Source organism: Arabidopsis lyrata (assembly GCF_000004255.2).
Source record: "Arabidopsis lyrata subsp. lyrata unplaced genomic scaffold ARALYscaffold_3, whole genome shotgun sequence".
NCBI classification, from domain to species: Eukaryota; Viridiplantae; Streptophyta; class Magnoliopsida; order Brassicales; family Brassicaceae; genus Arabidopsis; species Arabidopsis lyrata.
Genome location: NW_003302553.1, coordinates 6,643,229 through 6,658,743, shown reverse-complemented (window position 1 = coordinate 6,658,743; position 15,515 = coordinate 6,643,229). Strand labels below are relative to the sequence as shown.

General features: G+C 32.3%; 3 protein-coding genes and 1 long non-coding RNA gene across 4 annotated transcripts; 2 read left to right on the top strand and 2 right to left on the bottom strand.

The window, feature by feature from the left end:
* Positions 1 to 20: 20 nt before the first annotated feature.
* LOC9319033 lies at positions 21 to 1,931 on the top strand. Its single transcript, XM_002885065.2, has 8 exons — positions 21 to 264; positions 365 to 473; positions 568 to 652; positions 739 to 817; positions 1,103 to 1,216; positions 1,298 to 1,410; positions 1,500 to 1,610; positions 1,694 to 1,931. The coding sequence occupies exons 1-8, from the start codon at positions 192 to 194 to the stop codon at positions 1,814 to 1,816; spliced, it is 807 nt and encodes a 268-aa protein (XP_002885111.1). The 5' UTR covers positions 21 to 191; the 3' UTR covers positions 1,817 to 1,931.
* A 219-nt stretch (positions 1,932 to 2,150) lies between these two features.
* On the bottom strand, positions 2,151 to 3,814 carry LOC9321177 (phosphatidylcholine:diacylglycerol cholinephosphotransferase 2). Its single transcript, XM_002882920.2, has 3 exons — positions 3,295 to 3,814; positions 3,043 to 3,180; positions 2,151 to 2,689 (listed from the first exon to the last, which is right to left on the bottom strand). Exons 1-3 carry the CDS (start codon positions 3,721 to 3,723, stop codon positions 2,363 to 2,365), a joined length of 894 nt encoding a protein of 297 aa, XP_002882966.1. The 5' UTR covers positions 3,724 to 3,814; the 3' UTR covers positions 2,151 to 2,362.
* A 1,606-nt stretch (positions 3,815 to 5,420) lies between these two features.
* LOC9319032 lies at positions 5,421 to 6,793 on the top strand. Its single transcript, XR_002333492.1, has 2 exons — positions 5,421 to 5,848; positions 6,451 to 6,793. It is a non-coding gene; the product is annotated as an uncharacterized LOC9319032 (long non-coding RNA).
* A 4,592-nt stretch (positions 6,794 to 11,385) lies between these two features.
* On the bottom strand, positions 11,386 to 13,924 carry LOC9321176 (phosphatidylcholine:diacylglycerol cholinephosphotransferase 1). The gene is made up of 3 exons (XM_002882919.2): positions 13,184 to 13,924; positions 12,517 to 12,654; positions 11,386 to 11,872 (listed from the first exon to the last, which is right to left on the bottom strand). Exons 1-3 carry the CDS (start codon positions 13,622 to 13,624, stop codon positions 11,546 to 11,548), a joined length of 906 nt encoding a protein of 301 aa, XP_002882965.1. The 5' UTR covers positions 13,625 to 13,924; the 3' UTR covers positions 11,386 to 11,545.
* Positions 13,925 to 15,515: the final 1,591 nt, after the last annotated feature.

Below are 15,515 nucleotides of genomic sequence, written 5' to 3'. Positions count from 1 at the left end.
CCATAACAATTCAAATTTGATATTTGTCTCTATGATACTTGAGTCTTTGTTTTTATGTGTAAGAAAAAAAATCTATAGTAGATATTTGTATTTGTGGTGTGAAAAAATCCTTATCTTGAAGCCATATATCAATTACTCCCATCTTTTTTTCTCCTTCATCTCCAAAAAAGCTTCTCATCAGAACGGTTCCCATGGCTGCTGCCGCTAATACCGCCGCCATTTTCGCTTCTCCTTCCCAGCCTTTATCCTCTAAACGCAGTTTTTGTAAGTCTTTTCACTCAAATTCTTAATTCTTTTATGTTAATCTATAATACTAGATATATGCTTTATAACGAGTTAAAACTGAAGCTTTTGAATAATACAGTGTACAGTTCAACGATTGGTCCAATACTTAGGAGATTTCCAAGGAAGAAACTTGTTCTCCAAGTTAAAGCTGTTGCCACAACTCTTGCACCCCTCGAAGAGATCAAAGAGTCTGTCTTTATTATAGTTCGTCTTGTTGCTTTGGTCTATATAAATATATGAATATTAATAACTAACATATATCATGATTGATTATTTTGGTAGATATAAGCTCCCTTCATGGGCAATGTTTGAGATGGGGACTGCTCCAGTGTACTGGAAAACCATGAATGGTCTTCCTCCAACCGCAGTAAGTTTCTCTAGCCATTTTCAAATCCTAAGATTGTTAAGACTTTTTAACTCAAATTAACTTCTTAAGAAACTTTTTTGGATTAGGGTGAAAAGTTGAAACTTTTCTATAATCCAGCTGCAAGCAAACTCACTCTTAACGACGACTATGGGGTTGCTTTCAACGGTAAGTTTCTTAGAAAACATCTAATTAACTTATATTCCAAGTTTGTCCCAATGAGTTGCCGCAGTTAAAAATTGTTAATGGACTTACCACATATGTAATTGTTTTTCGTACAAATTTACAGCTAGCAGTCTAATCGTGGGTTTGGTCGAGTAATTATTTCTAAGTGTGGCTAGCAAGTAATATCTTGTCATTTCCAAATCAAATTAGTCGAAAGCTACATAGACCAGTCTCATGGACTACAAAAAAAAATGAAAAGAAATATTCAATTGGTTACTAATGGTGCAGGAGGGTTTAACCAACCAATCATGTGTGGTGGGGAGCCAAGAGCAATGCTTAAAAAAGATCGAGGCAAAGCTGATTCTCCGATTTACACTATGCAGATTTGCATTCCTAAGCATGGTTCGTTTTCTATTATAATCAAAAGCCAAAGCGTTTTTTTTTTTATTTGACACTTTCATCTTTCCTATGAATCATTATCAGCTGTGAATTTGATATTCTCATTCACCAACGGTGTCGATTGGGACGGTCCATACAAACTTCAGTTTCAAGTCCCCAAGCGATGGCAAAACAAACCTATTGAGTTCTTCAATGTGGTAAATAGTGAATTTCTTTTGAATTTGCACAACTTATCACCTTTATATGCAATATGCACGACTTATCATTTATTAATTGGTGCAAAAAGGGTCTAGCGAACGAGTTGAGCCAAGATGGAGCCTGCGAAAGAGCAATATTTCCTGACTCGAACGTTGTTGCAACTCGTTGCACAATGATCGCCAACTTGACGGTCGAAGGAGTAAGTTCTCACCAAACTATATATTACAAAATCATTATTATAAAAGTTTGAATACACAGTAATTAACTTGAAATAAATTTCAGGGAGATAGATGCAATTTGGATCTAGTTCCTGGGTGCATGGATACAAATTCAGAACATTTCAACCCATATGCTAATGTTGATGATGGCTCTTGTCCCCTCGAGTTATCCGATTCTGATGAATAGAACTAGATTTTATTTATGTAAATATATAAACACATATGTTAATATCAGTGTTTGAATACAAAAAATGTTACTCGTTAATTTTTAATATAATTAGATAAGAGCTTTACAATTAAAAGTTCTGGGAGTTTCTTAGCCACCGAATCTTATAAATGTTCACATCTTGTTCTATTTATTAGTTGAACTAACAAATTAATTTAAAGGCTACTATATTGGAGAACTTTTCAACAAAGAAACCAAAATAAATTAATAATTATATGTTGGATAAACTCACCTTAGGTGTGCCACCTACAAGTTCTTCCATTGGATTGCATAAATTAGTTATACGAAGAGCTAATATATGTACACAAATACCATTTCAAAAAAACTCCATGCGGCAGCTTCACAATCACGTACACATTTAGTCAGGTTCAACTAATGGTATTCAATTAGAACCATTTAATAGAAACTAAAATAAAACCATTAGACTTCGACTAAATGTGTTTCTAAACGTTTTAAGAAGAAATAGATTTAGTTTAATATACAATTATTTTGCCGGAAAAAATAGATTTAATTGACTAGAGAGTCTTTCGAGATCAAACTACAACGAGTAGTTCTTAAGTGTCTCTTGCTCATCTCTTCGTACTTCCCGGCTAATGAGTCAAAGAGAATCCCAGCGCCAACTCCAACCGCAATATCAATGGTGTAATGCCCTCTCGTACCAAGCAGCCTGATCGATTGCAAGACATTGAGGATGTCAAAAACCATCGCCAGCCTAAACCTCTGCATTCTCTTCATGTCCAACGATGCGATCATCGAGCCGGCGACGTGACCTGAGTAGAAGAGGAAGAACGAGACGTTTCCGACCGGATAATCTACTCCTGATCCTAAAAATTCCTGTAAAAAGGGTCAAATAAGTATCTTAAATCCTTCTTCTTTTTCTTCTTTTCTTTTATATTGAACGTGTTAATGTAGACAAGACAAACATGAACCCATGTAACCGCACAAAAAGAAAAATAAATGAGACGACATATATGTTAAAACCAAGGGAGTACAAATGAACCGCCCTTTGAGAACATTCTTTTGCGTATAATTAAGAGTCCAGAATATTATCAAATTATTTGGAGACACTATTATAAACCGCTTTTTAATACGGTAGTGGCCAAGGGAAATCACACGTCCAAAATGTTTGAAATTCTGATATCGATCAATCAGTATTAAAACAGAGAGATGTATATGTGGAATTGAACCTGAGGGCGAGGGAGCTGAGTAGAGTAGCCGAGAATGCCGCGACAAGTGAACATGAATAGAGCCGCGATGGTCGCTCGTGGTCGTCCTTCCACTGCCCATGTACATCCAATATACGTTGTTTGCATCCCTACCAAAATCTGTCCCACCCCACCAAATTTTTTAATTTAACCAGTCTCTCTTTGTTGCATGTGAATATCATATGGCGAGGGAGGCATGAGGAATTTGAGGATAGTCATTAAATATGTGCTTACCGTGTTTAGAGCGGCTAAAACGGTGTTAAGATTCGGTGAAGATGCCAAGATGCTATGCAAAGAGCGTGTGGCCACAAATCCTAGATCAAACGGCTGAGAACTCGCAGGAGTCATCTGGAATGTGTACTCCACAACCGTAAAAAACAGAACTCCGGCCGCAAATAAACATGGTATCCAATGGTGTCTCGCCACGTAAACAATGTCATGCATCGTCCACGTCATAAACGACGCTTTGCTTGTCCATTCTGCTTCTTCTCCTCCGCCGTCGTCAGTTTTCTTAGCAATGTTCTCCATTTGACTATTTATTGCGATTTGGCGATTGTGGTCGTCGAGGGTTCCGTCAATGGTCACGCCGTTTGTGTGTTTTCCGTTAATAGGGTTAGATTTGCGACGGAGAGGGGCGACGGTTTTGGTTACAGCGTCTGACATGACCGTTAGAATTAACGGAGAGTGGCATTTCGGAATTTAGAGAGACGGGTTATATAAAGAGATTACATTTCGAAGGAAACTTGTTGGAGCTAAAAAAATTCATACGAAAACGATGAATATGAGATTAGAGAGCGACAATTACGCTTAATTTACGCAAGTATGAAATTCTCGACGACAGGAAAAGAGAGAAGAGTATGAGATTCTCATTACTTTAATAACTAGTTTATCACGTAAAAAAACACGTTAGAGCACTTCTAATGGTAATGTCTCCATGAGACATTCTTAATAAAAATAAATCAAAAATAAATAAAAAATATTTTTTTAATCAAAAGAGGTGAGACACGTTTCTCATTTGAGACATTGTGAGAAACTGTCTCTCTCATACACATGTCACTCCTAGATTGGTTTAGCAATTTCCTTTTAAATTTAATTATTCTAAGATTTATAATATCAATTAAATAGTTTATAAGTTTTTATTTTTTATTTTTTATTTTTCTATAATTCATAAAATAAAATTATCTATATATCAAGCTCCATTATACAAAAGTTTAAATTTTTATTATTATTATTTTTAATTGATATTAGTTAAGGTTAATATATATATAAATTAATATTTTTAGTTAATAAAATACTATAATATTAGAAAATAAATATGAGATGAATAATCTGATATTTTGTCAATATTTTGATATTTTGATAAATAATGTGTTATCTTTTGTCATTATTTACAAAATGTCCAATATAATTAAAATCTATTTGATAAAATGATGTGTAATTTTAATCATATTGTTTTACAAAATTTCAAATATAATTAAATGATATGTTTAAAATTTTTTATAAATTTTTTATTAAAATATTAATTTTATGTACAAGACTATCCTTTTTGGTTTTTAGTTTTTGTTTTCTTGAATTTTCTGTTGTTTAAAACTGCTCTCAATTCAATAACTCTTCTCATGTTACACGTGATATCAGAATTGCTATTACAAAATCTGCAATAAAGTCCAACTAAAACCCTACAATTGACTTCAAAGCATTTATTGACATAACCTGCAATAAACCTGCAATAAAACACCTCTACACATAGACTTCATTTCTCATAACCTCCGTTACATCTTATACATCTTACATCTTACATCTTGTAATTTTGTGTTTAATTTATATATCTTTATTATGGTTTTATATGTTGTTTAAAATTCAATTTATGTTTAATTGTGGTTTTAAAAATATATTATTAATAATAAATAGTACTATTAATTAATGTTTTTAAAATTATTAATATTCATTATATTATTTACTTCTACAGAAAATATAATTATTTAGTTTGAATGACTATATTTAACATATAATTTGATATGTTTAAAAATATTATTGAAAAATAAATTTAATATAAAAATATAAATATTATATTGATGAGACATCCATAAAGATGTCTCACCAATGGAAGTAGAATTTTAGTGTGAGTTTCTCTAAATAAATTATACATAAAAATATTAATATTATATTTGTGAGACACTTCATGGGTGTCTACCATTGGAGATGCTCTTAATTGTGTATGTATGAATAATGTGTATATAACTCCAATTCAAGATTATCAAAGATTTTGTGCCTCGTTGAATAAACCTATTAATATAACTAGTTCATTAATGTTAAATTACTCCCTCATATGTATAGTGAGTCCGAACGTAAGACAGTTCTAAGACCATCATTAACGGGGGTTTCTTAGCCAAATCTTAACAATAATATTGAATTAAATTAAATGAGAAAGCTTGATTTATACTAAGAAACAAATCTTTACGTTTCTTAGTTAAGAAACAAAATCAAAGTTAAGAGACGTCCACGTGTTCTTTCTCTTCTCTCTCTCTCTCAAATCACGAAAACGGAGAAACCTTCGCGATTTCGAGAAATCGACTGTGAATGAACTCCGGCCGTCGTTCTTCCGTTAGCCCATCATCTCCATCGACTCCGTTTGTCGTCGGCGTCTTCGGTTGTTGTATTCGGAGAGGTTGGGTTGCGAAATCGGCGAGGAGTTCTAGAGATCGTCAAGTTCGGTGTCTACGCCGCTGTTCCCATCGTCCCTATGTATACATTCGCCAACAGTACCAATATCAAGAAATTCATGGGCAATGTACAAAATCTTCCCTCTCTCTCTCGTCTTAGAAACTGATTGGCTTAGATTTATGGGTTTTGCTTCAAAAATTAGGAATGGTAATAACACAGAGTAGGATCTCAGAAACATGCTTCATTTGCAGCATTTTAGACTATGAGTAATATTTCTAATTGAAGCTCTTTTAAGATCGGTTTGTGGATTAGGTGATGGGGTTTTCAATTAGGGATTTTGATGCCTGATTATGAATTAACCTTGTTAAGTTGTTGTACTCTGTTAGGAACATAGATTGATTGGTTAGCCGAATAATTAGGAATGGTAACGCATTATTGCTTTAAATCATTGAAACACCGAGTAATTACGACGATCCTAGCAACATTCAAGATATGGTTCAATCCCCATGAATTGTGAATGATTCATTTGCTTCCTTCAATAGTACTGTCGGGTTTTTCGGGTTCAACATATAGTGAACACTCTGCAATGATGGTTTTATGGTGCACCGGAAGGCATTTTACTAACCCATGTTGTGTGTATCGCCTCAAGGTTTTTGTTCAAATGGGTACACTCATTGTCACTTGATTGTATCAAATTGTCTGCTGTGCTTTAAGTCACTGATAATGCAGCTGGTGAGTCCAAGAGCTTGGTTATCAGATATGTGCAAAGAGAGATATGAAGTGAAGAACCGTCGAAGAAAAATAACTTAAAGAAATATTCAAGATTTTGGTGAGGGGTAGAAAGGATGTTTTTCGCTTTTTCATTACATTTTGAGATGCCTCTCTTCATTACTACAGGTTAACAATGAGGCACTTGTATTTTTGATGATGTTTTTGCTTTCAAAGCTAATCTATCTTCTTAATCTGTCTCTTTTCTCACCTTTTGCTTGTTTTACTTGTTGATCTGCATATAGACAAATCATGTACACAACAACGATTCATGATGAGGAGTTCTAGAATCTCCATTTAGACATGGATGAGCGAGTGTAATGAGAACTCCCAGATTAAGAGATAGAGAGACAGCAAAGAGAACGAGAGAGAAAGAGAGTGCTTATATATTAGAGTGGTATGCATCAACAATTGAAGAATTTGGTCGAGCATATATGGACAAAAAATTTCAAAAATCAAGTTTAAAACAATTGTGTTTTATGTTATTTACTAGATTTTAACCCGCGGTACACCGCGGGGCTATATTTTCTTAAAAAAATCAAAATATAATTGGTTTGATAGATTATTTTGATTGTTAATTTTAGGATTTCACCCGTGGTATACTATCTTTTATAAATATCAACCCAAACCCGTCCCATCATATTACCCGTCCCGTGAAATTAAACATCATTTAGTTATTTTTCTTTTTAATAATACTTTTATTTAAAAGCTATATAATTCAAGTCAATTTAAAAATTTCTTTTAAATGGTTCCCATAAGATATATATACATATATATTAAATTTGTATAGAGTTGAAATAATATTAATATTACAAACTTTTTATATAATTTAAATATTATAAATATTTTTAAAAATATGCAATATATATTTTTTGTTATTGAATAAGAGGATATTATGTGTAAGAAATGTAGAAAATAAGAGTTTAATATTTTTATTATGGAGTCGCAAGAAAAATCTTTTATTTCTATACATGTTATTCGTTTATTAATAATAAAAGAAAACAAATCCTTTAAATTAGATATTAACTAAAATAAACGCACCATAATTACTTATTAAGTAACAACCAATAAATTTCACCAAAAAATAGGTAACAACCAATAAATTCTAAACGCAGTAATTAAAGAATGAGATATTAAAAAAAAATATCAAATAAGATATAAGAATCTTAAAATAATTGAATATCTAAATAATTTAATTGTTAGTGTTGATTTTAATGCCTTCATTAATGTGGATTTTTTTTTTTACAGAGAAATATTTCCTAAAGATTATCACATTAATGACTCAGAAAATTAAGGAAGATATGAATTTATGATTCTCGAAATCGTGTTGGTAATATCTTTAATTAATATTTTTCAAATTTAAATAATTAATGCCAATGGCATTCTTCCGTAAATATATTCCAACTCCAGGATTTATTTGCTAAAAGTCATCCAAAAATGTATATATAGATGGATTAAATTGTATCTCATGTATGTTTTAATTTTTTTAATTTGCAACTATTATTAAATTTTCTATAATTATAAATTTTATTTTTATATTAATATTTCTTTCTTCTAAGAACCACATGTTAAGAGCCTACCATTAATCACACAACAAATCTTAACCCAATAATACAATCTCTTAACTATCACTTTTACAAATATATTATTTAAATATTTCTAAGAGCCATTATTAAGAGCTCATTGATAATCATGCTCTAAGTTTTTTAGTATATTATTTAAATATTTCTAAGAGCCATTATTAAGAGCTCATTGATAATCATGCTCTAAGTTTTTTAGTGGATAGATAAAGTAGTAAGAACTACAAAATAATTAAAAGTGATACAAAGTAGCTCACTACAAGATAACGGTACAATAAAACTGAAAATATCGCTTTGTGTCGTTTTTGGTCAAATTTTACGATTGATAGTTTTTAAAGCTGTATACCACGTACCAAAGCGATCAGAGGTTGCCAATTAAATCATGTAACTGAGAAATAATTTTTTTTTAAAATTGTTTATTTGTCATTTCATAACTATATGTTAATACTTTTTTGTTCATTGACATTAAAATTGTATATATAATTTTTATTTAAAATACATATTACTAGAATGTTATATATTACATCATTCACTAATTTGGTATATTATTCATACGTATTTATATCTCTCATGACTCGTGTTAAAATCCCCCATGATAAATTGATAACAAAAGTAGTCGATTTACTAAAATCAGTTAGGTTTATATACAAATACCTATGAATTTCTCCAATGATGTATTATAAAATATATGAAACTCTAGATCAACAAAGGAGAAGAAAGTAGAAGATGAAATTACTAATGAGAGGAAAAAAGGCACGGAAAAGAAAAATGTTAAGAGGGTTGTAAATGCTTGTTAGTGATAATTTAATTGATTCGTTTTTTTCTCTTGGCTAAGACTAAGGTCTTGGATCATGATTGGAATTCTTAGCATTGATATTTCTCCATAAATATGAGGACAGACTGTTGTCCAAGGATATATTCTCAAGAATTATCCATAGATTTTGTAGCATTACCATATGTATAAGAATGATCGAGGTTTAGGCCTAACGTTTGTGTAAGATACCATTTGTTAACCTCAAGTGGGCTAAAATTTTGAAATAAATTATCAACTGGTGTATTACATTTCATAATTTGTATGGGTATATATTTTAGACACTTTCATTCTTGTTTTCATTTTTCTATTCTTTTAAAATTTTGAAGACAGCCCAAATTTTAAAGAACTTCTTTGTTTTTTCATTTTCTTACTTTTTATTGTTTTATTTTCATTCATATTTCTTAATGTTTGTGTTTTATTTTCAGGTTATGATTTAAAAGGACAACATAAAAATATATTATCTTCATCCTACTTTGATCAAAGGGGTATATTCATTTTAGATTTTGCAATAATTTGTTTCAGAAAATTAGTTAATTCAAGTATTAAATCTTTTACTTTAATTAGGCTAGTACGTCTGACTTCTTCATACCTGCCAGAATGGGCTTTTTTGGGGGAATTTGAATCGTACCCTATACCATGGATTGCTGAGAACGTCAAAAATTTGAGAAAATTAGGATTTTGTGACGAGCTTGAGAAATTTGCTATTGGCGATAAAGGCGAATCATGTGTTGTTTTGGATGCATTTCAGACCCATGACATCAACTACGTACGTGAACAACATGGTAACTTTAATCATTGTTAATCTATGTTTGCTAATATCCAATATTATAAAATAAAAAATATCGACAAAAGATATTTTTGAATACAAACTCTGAATAATATTTTTGAATACAGAACGAAGTGGATATTGTAATCGGAATTTCAATTTGAGTTTTTTGGTTTAAATAAAAATTATCAAAGATTATGTAGTGGATTCTTCATTTGTTTACTTTACTTGACCCTTCTAAAATTTCATATGCATGAATGACTCCTAAATATGTTCATTTGGCACTTAGCTCAGCTTAGATTAGATTGATGTCCAACATTACATCTCAAACTGCCAATATCTTTTTCTTTTCTGTTTTCTTAAATTTTGTGTTTTTTTTGTTCATATTTTTTGTGTTTATGTTTTACTTTTAAATTGTGTTGTAAACCAAAAACTGAAAAAAAAAAATTTTATATTCTTCGTACATGAAATCAAAGGTATGTAACCATTTGATTTTAGTTAGTGAATAAGTTTTTAAAGTTCCATTAACTCTTCTTTTTAGGATAATGAGCATGACTACTCTGAATCTAAAATAGGCGTGTTTTAGAATCATGAGAATTGTTTAATACTATATGATTTGAATGTTAAATAGTATAATTGTTTGGAAAATCAAAACGAACATGACATGGTTGTGTAGAACTTTAGAGGGTCTCCATCTTTAATTGTTTTCATGGCACAGTCGAGGGAATCCTTTTATGGGTATTTGTCCCGAGGGTTGGCTTACATGGTCTGCATTTGAGTTTTAATGAAATCAAGCAGTATGCTAACTCCAGCAGAGAACAATATCGAAATAGTACTTGCTCCTACCCAAGGGAACAACAACCCAACTCATTCATCAAGTATTATTATCTCTAAAATGTAGATGGATTAGTTAAAAGTCAAGACACACAACACTAGTCTAATCAAGAAATATGTAAGACTCCCAAGCGTAGTTCTGAATGATCAGCAACCTACGGAGGACATATGTGTGGTTGTATCCAAGAGCGTTCAAATATTCAGCAGTATGATTGTAAGATGCAAGCAATCCACAGTTCAAAAAATCAAATAATAAAATTAATATGTACCTGTTTAGATATTTACATGAATAAAGAGTAGTTGTAATTATATACAGTTGAGTTTTATTTATATAAGAGCTTTACAATTAAAATATCTGATCAACGGTTGAGTTTTAGCCACCAAAGCATTATAAATGTTCACATGTTGATCTTTCATTTTATTATTTGTCTCAAACTATTTATGATCATGGATCGGTGTACCTGTCCCGTTAACTTCATACGAAACCCATCTTGTATACCAATGGAAAACAAAACACATATATGTGTTTTTTTATAAATAAAACACATATTTGTTGCACCAAAAGTAGCAAAGAAGTTGTGAAAAAAAAAAAAAAAAAAAGTAGCAAAGAAGTATGTACATACTTTGTCCAAAAACAAAAAAAGTACGTACATACAACCGGCTCTGATCGATTGGCGATTTCCGTAATAAGGTTGAATGATTTTATAGTTTTAATTTGTTCTATAACCATATCCTAATTTTATAGAATAAAAATTAACAATCATTTATTTCATCATATTTTATTTTATTAAATCTCTTTTTTTTTTAATTAGTCTCCACCATCTTACAATTTAATTATCTAACCATTTTTTTTCACTATACTAATGGGAACATATACAAATATATGGTAGGTAGATCCTATGAATTTCAAATAGACTAATTAAATTACAACCTCTTAACATAAGATTGATCACACTTGGTTAGGTTCAAGTAACGGTAGTCAAGTAGAACCATTTCAAAGAAAAACAAAATAATTCATTACGCTAGATTCAACTCAACTAAACATTCTGATAGAAAACAAATTTAATTGACTAAAGAGTCTTTCGAAATCAAACTAAAACCAGTGCCTAAATGCCTCTTGCTCATCATCTCTTCGTACTTCCCGGCCAATGAGTCAAAGAGAATCCCAGCGCCAACTCCAACCGCCAGATCGATCGTGTAATGTCCTCTTGTACCGAGCAGCCTGATCGACTGTAATACATTGAGGATGTCAAAGACCATTGCAAGTCTCAACCTCTGCATTCTTCTCATGTCCAACGATGCGATCATCGAGCCGGCAACATGGCCAGAGAAGAAGAGGAAGAAAGAGACGTTTCCTACCGGAAAATCAACTCCTGATCCTAGAAAATCCTGTAAAAGAGTATTGTAATTTCCGGGATGTAAATTATCTTGATCACGAACTAGAGATAATTAACCTTAGATATCACTACATGTTAATAGTATAAGAAGACGACACATAAATCCATGTATCGATGCTACATCACGAGAAAGAAACTAAACTAGATGAGTCACTAGAACCGTAGAATGTATATATATGAGTGAGTCTGATATTTATGTCCAGTCAATCAAATCGTGGAATTATTTTGAGGAAAATAGTGATGGCTAGAAATTGGAAAAACAATCATTAAGATGATGATAATTAACCTAAACCCGGTAAACTTAAAAGCGTTAGACACAATCTATCACTCCCGACAAAAAAAAATACAATCTATCACTCCTTTCATTTCACAATAATTATTGCTGTTTTTGACGAAATTTGTTTCTTTTAAATTTTGAGACTCTCATAAACTGTTTAACGGTAGTGGCCAAGGGAAATCACACGTCCACAATGTTCAAATTCTGATATGGATCAACCAATAAATTGGACGTTACATCTATATATGTACCCTGCAGGTAGATCATCACTATAATATTAAAAAAAAAAAAAAATACAAAGTTACTTTATAATATTGTTTGTTTTATGCTTGAAGAGGGAGAGATATGTGGATTGGAACCTGAGGGAGAGGAAGCTGAGTAGAGTAACCGAGAATGCCGCGACACGTGAACATGAATAAAGCCGAGATGGTGGCTCTTGCTCGTCCTTCCACTAACCATGTCCATACAATATACGTTGTTTGCATCCCTACGAACACCTGTCCCCACCCATTTATTTTAGTTAAAAAGTACAAAACTCAGATTTAAGTAACCAATCTCTGTCTTGCATGTGATACTGTCTCCAACTCATTCTTCACCATGTGTCATTTTTAAAGTTAAAAGCGATCTATATTAATTAATAGTATATTGTTAAAAAGAAGATTACATAACTAAACAAAGAGATTACATTAACTAAATTTTTATCCACTAACTAACTCGATTAAGACCATTTTATCCACTAATTGGTCTTAATCTACTATGACCATTCTAGGATTAATCTTTTGCCAATTTTCTCACTATAGTTAGGATTTTGTTACCTTGACAGCAAAATTCCAGCTGGAGAATTAAATAACACGGGAAAATAATCTGAGGTTTGTTTCCATCTCTACCCCACTTTTATTTATTTTATTTGACTTATTTAATTAAATTATTAGGATTTATAAATGACAAAAGGAAAAAATCAAAATATTAGGTAAAGGAGGCAATAGGAATTTGAAGATAAGGATTAAATTAACTCACACGACATACCGTGTTTAGTGCGGCTAAAACAGTGTTAAGATCCGGTGAAGATGCTAAGACGCGATTCAAAGAGCGCGTGGCCACAAATCCAAGATCGAACGGCTCAGATCTCGCGGGAATCATCTGAAGCGTGTACTCCACGCCCATGAAGAACAAAAGTCCGGCCGCGAACATGCACGGTATCCAATGGTATCTCGCCACGTACACGACGTCACGCGCCGTCCACGTCATGAACGACGCTTTGCTTCTCCATCCTCCTCCTCCGACACCGTTGGCGTAGCCGTTGTCAGTTTTCTTAGCAGTGATCTCCATTTGAGTGTTTGTATCTCCGATGCGACGATTGTTGTTGTCTAGGGTTCCGTCAATGGCGACGCCGTTAGTGTGGTTTCCGTTAAGAGAGTTAGATCTGCGACGGAGTGAGACGTCGGTTTCAGTTGCGGCGGCTGTCATGGCCGTTAGAGTTAACGGAGAGGGACATTTTCGGAGTTTAGGGAGATGTGTTATATAAGAGATACAAGGCGGAGACTTCGAGGGAAAATTGTTTGGGTTAGAAAATTCATATGAAAACGATGAATAATATGAGTTTTGAGAGCGACATTTAATTTATTGTTATGGTTAAGTCTTGTTTTCTTTTCTCTCTTTGGTGGGCTTTGCTTTTGTGTACCGACATGTTGTTCTTTTTATATGTTAAGTATGATATTTTTCGACGACATAAAGGGAGAGAGAAGTATGAGATTCTCTAAACTATATAGTAACTTGTTTATCACATAAAATGCGTTATTCATGTATGTATTAAATCCTGATTCAAGATTATGGAGCATATCAAAACGATTTGGTGCTTCGGTGAATGCAACTAATTTATTGCTTTGATGGTTCCCATTGGCCAAATCTTCTTTCACACTTTTTTAGATAACTATTGCATTACCCTTAGTGATTTGAGGCTTTTGAGCTATATTGTTGTTGTATCATGGATTCATGGTCTAGGCCAGGGATCGATCCTCCCCAGACGCAGTTTCGCTCTCTCACTCCTGTGGCCACCTGTGAATTTACATGCGGACTTGCTCAGGCGCCCCAGACCACCAGTTTATCAGGGGCCCTTAAGTGGAGACTTAAAAATCCCTGTGACGTGGGCTTAGGCCCAGTGGGCTAGTCAGATCACTGTGTGGTCTGGATACTGGGTTATCAAAAAAAAACTATTGCATTACCCTTAGTGATTTGAGGCTTTTGAGCTATATTGTTGTTGTATCATGGATTCATTTTTAAAGGAGATTGAGATTATAGATTATAGATTAACGCATACAGTACTTAGATATTTCATAAATCGTGATAAAAAAAAATTAGAATAGAATGGTGATTCATTTAAAATGACTAAAAGAATGGTGTGGAGGTCCAAAATACATCATACCCGGTGGATTTTTTTATGGTGATTCATTTACTGTAACAGTGTACTAATATACCGATACTTACGAAGTTCTCGTACGATGTGTCGAGTAAGAAAACAACTATCTTGTCATCCAAAGCAACAGAAGCATTGGGGTGTAGTGGACAATATGAAAACAAAAACAGGAAGAAACAAAATGATGGATCAATACATACCAATTACCAAGAAATAAGAATGAAACAAAATTTCTTTTTAGTAGACATTTAAGAGATTATATAGAAATAAATCTGAATTGTAGTTGTACCAAAGCATGTAAATTTTCTTTGGTTTGAATTTCTTGCATGCTAACATATATGTTGAGATTTTAAATATATCTTGAACCATTCAAGAAGTGGTGATTTTGTTAGTTTTTCACCTAATTGGACGTATCTGTCTAATCGTCACCCAATTAGACGTGTTTGTCTACTAGTCGAGGCTATGATTTGGGACATCGTTGATGTTTAATTCACCTTTTCTCAACTTTTATTTAAAAAATCGACGTGCAAATAGATCTTACGATGATGATATATATTTTTACTTTACAAATATCCACAGCCACAACCATCAATTTCCAATTTCCCCCTTTCTCATACTTAAAAATAAAAATAAAAAATAAAAAACTTATTACACGTATTGGGTAGTAGTTAGATACTTAGACCTCTTTTACAAAGTTACAATAATTTTAAACTGGCCGTGTGGATAATAAAACATTTGTCGACACAAAAATACATCAAAATGTTGATATACCAATATAGAAAACTTCAGATGATCTTCCTAGCTATTTATTTTTCTTGCAACTTGGATATAAAAGCGGCGTGTAAACAGATCTTAAATTAATAGTTTAGAATAAAGTCTAATAAAACAGATTAAACTAGTAACATTTTCATGTGACTTTTGTATTTTTAGCCAATAGGAAACAAC